We start from the raw sequence: 3,155 nt of genomic DNA on the forward strand, positions 1-3,155 counted from the left end.
AATCCTGAGTTCTCTGAAAGTATATTCAATATCATGCTAAAACCTAATACACAAATTCATTAATCGTGCACAACTCTACAAATAGTCAGCAAAAAAGTTCACTGAAATCTCTGACGTGTGGGTTGTAGATTTAAATAACTACATGAAATAAACCATAAATGCAACAATAAAATGCTGATATGAAACTGAACATGGCATTTTCAATAATATTTTTTTTTTTCTAATTTGAACTTAATACTCAAAATCTGTTATCTTGTCTCACCAGCACGGACGGACTGATTGCAATTGGCTCGTCCTTGGCGCAGGCTTCCATTGATCTGTTCCCCGGTGGCTGTGTTCACACACCAGCAAACGGACTCGAAGCACTGCTGGGCCTTGTAGAGGCCATCCTTTTCACAGGCAGGTTTGAAACCTGGCACCTGCACAGGCTTCACGCCAGAAGCCTCAAGCTGGCACTTGGTGGGAGGAGGGGCTGTGAGAGCAGGGGAGAGGGGATGAGTTGATCCACATTTTATAAATTTGTTAAAGACAAACTGTAACAGTTTAATCTTTCTGACTATTGAACTTTGAGGTCACATATGAGGACAGAAAAAAGAGCATTTTTGTTAATAATAATAAAAAAAAGCATTCTCTAGGCCATAAACAGATGAGAAGATAATTAACACATATACAGAATATATGAACACAAATATTTAAGACATACAGGAATCATCTGGGGTTCCAGTTGAAGAGTCCTGCAACACAATAAGTTAAAAACCACAAATGAGAAAAATGCGGGACTTTAGAAGTGTGTCAGGATTCACTAAAGTTGTACTTATTTAACTTTAAAAAAAATAGACAAAATTAGGGTTTAGGGTTAGATTTGAACTGAGACTTACTAACTTGAAAATCAAAAGCCCAGTTTCAGACTTTTTTTTTTTTTTACCGTGTCCGCAAGGTCCGACATCAGCATGGAGTTCGAGGGCAGATGCATCTTCATGGGTGCAGGAGCTATGGACAGGGAGAGAAAGGTGTATGTGAGACAGAGGTAAAACAAAAAGCAAAATACAGAAAAAAGAGAGTGGCACTAAAAATAAATTGTACAACAACAGAGAGCTGTAATTCGGTTTCAATAAAATTCTAGGCACTGATTCATTATCAGTCTAAGTTGTTTTACAGGTAACAGGGCAGTTTCATGACATTTTGTCTTTTTTTTCATCTTTTTTAATGTTTAGCGGTTAAGCAGTTTGTTTTAAATAAAGCTTTTTTTTGCTGCATCCTGCTAATTCCCAGCATAGCATTCTCACCAGAGTTGACTCGTGACACCTGTGACTCAAGTTTGTTGTTCTGATCCTCCAGAGATTTGATGTCATTCTTCTGGCTGAGGAGGAAATAGGCGGTCATCGCCTGGCCCACAATCAGCACACAGGCCAGAAGGGTCAATCCTGCCACCTTATAAGCCCGGGTAGAGCGGCCACTGAAAAAAAAAAGAAAGCAATATTTCTTTATTAATGCTTGTAGGATTAAAAGAATATTATTTGGCACTAGAAGGTCTTCAGGATGAAAACCTTCAGTGGGAGAAAGATGATGAGTAGGTAGGCAGAAAGGTTTATGGACATAAAAGAATATGAAGAATGAAGAACCTGATTGGTAACTTAGACTTTTTGTTGGCTCAGAACTGGGGAAAAAATTGATATAACAGGAACTATGTCCATGGTGCTCATGTGTATACGTAACTAAGTAATGACATCAGCTGTTGTCAAGCAGACACCCGAGTGAACATCTAAGATGAGCTCTGTTTTCACCAGGGCATGTTTTGGACAATCCTTAATTTTATTGACGTGTGCTCAGCAAGAAGTTTTTTGACTTCTGATTTACTGATTCTAGAAAAAAAATATCCTAAAATCATTAAATACAGTTTTGTTTTTAAACAAATACCATATATATTTCATTTGCATATATATATATATATATTTATTTTTAATTTTTTTATTAGTTTTCTTATTAGCGTGAAACATACATAAAATATAATTACCATTATATAAACAATCACATATCTATGTCTATACATACATATTTATATACCTAAATAAGTATATACAAAGGAGGGGAAAAGGGAAAAAAAGGAGAAAGAGATAGAGAGAAAAAAACAACAACAAAAAAACCCCCAAAAAACAAAAAGAAATTTTCTCTCTCTATTTCATTTATATTTTTATTTAATTCTAAAATAACATTAATTTCTATATCAGTAGCAGTCTTAGCATAATAACCCACAAATCCACTTCACATTGCAGTTTTGGAATCTATTTTTGTTTCATTCTTTTCTTTTTGCAGTGTGTAAATCAATTAGTGACACACACACACACACACACACACACACACACACACACACACACACACACACACACAAAATTAAAAAAAACAAAACATCTTAAACACTTACTTCTGTCCTGGCGCTCCAACATTGACGGTTGTTTCGTGGCTAGGAGCGCCAATTAGAGGTTGGGTTGGAGTCTCGGTGTCGGACATCTTCACGCAAACACAAACCTGGGGGCAAACATACATATATTTTTTAAAAAACCCACTAATTACAAAATAAAACAGAAAGAATAATAACATGCTTTCATAAACACACACACACAAACACACACAAGAACATGGAAACGGGTTGTTTACCTTCTCTTAGGTCAGACTGTAAAGTGATTCACGGTATTAGTGACCGAATTCAGCCAAATTTTACCTTTATGACTGAAGAAAGGCAGAAGGAACTGAAAGCTGAAGGCAGGGGAATCCCGCACTGCCAATCTCTACTCTGGTTGGCGTTTTTTTCACAAACTGAATTTGTGATTGGCTGTTTGTAATAGTTCATCATCTGTAACTAGGAGCAGAGAATACAGACGTTTAGTCTTGGAAAAACAATTGAGCTCTTTATATGGCGAAGTAAATGGGGTATATCTTTGAATTTTATTAAATATCTGTAAATAATTTAACTTTGTTAACAACACAAACAACATACTGTGTTTTCAAAATACCTGTACTACCGATTATGTCTTTAATAAAATATTTCTATCTTTATTTCTAAATTTAAATCTAATATTAACAAAATTCTACTAATAACTATAGATTGAGGAACAATTATGCTTCCAACCCACTCCTGTAATGTCTTTACATCCTTG

General features: G+C 35.4%; 1 protein-coding gene across 1 annotated transcript in view; it reads right to left on the bottom strand.

Moving 5' to 3' along the window:
* cd74b (CD74 molecule, major histocompatibility complex, class II invariant chain b) overlaps window positions 1-2,764 on the bottom strand; it is a 3,858-nt gene extending 1,094 nt beyond the window's left edge. The window contains exons 1-6 of the mRNA XM_085369070.1: window positions 2,656-2,764; window positions 2,423-2,526; window positions 1,287-1,456; window positions 926-990; window positions 704-734; window positions 263-472 (exon numbers count right to left, since the gene is read on the bottom strand). Of these exons, the coding sequence (XP_085225196.1) occupies window positions 263-472; window positions 704-734; window positions 926-990; window positions 1,287-1,456; window positions 2,423-2,508 (562 nt within the window). The 5' untranslated portion in view covers window positions 2,509-2,526; window positions 2,656-2,764. The remainder of the gene's footprint in view (window positions 1-262; window positions 473-703; window positions 735-925; window positions 991-1,286; window positions 1,457-2,422; window positions 2,527-2,655) is intronic.
* Window positions 2,765-3,155: the final 391 nt, after the last annotated feature.

Source organism: Diplotaxodon limnothrissa, linkage group LG13, assembly GCF_057381915.1.
Source record: "Diplotaxodon limnothrissa isolate DT_005_m linkage group LG13, D_limnothrissa_male_GT1.1, whole genome shotgun sequence".
Classification (NCBI taxonomy): domain Eukaryota; kingdom Metazoa; phylum Chordata; class Actinopteri; order Cichliformes; family Cichlidae; genus Diplotaxodon; species Diplotaxodon limnothrissa.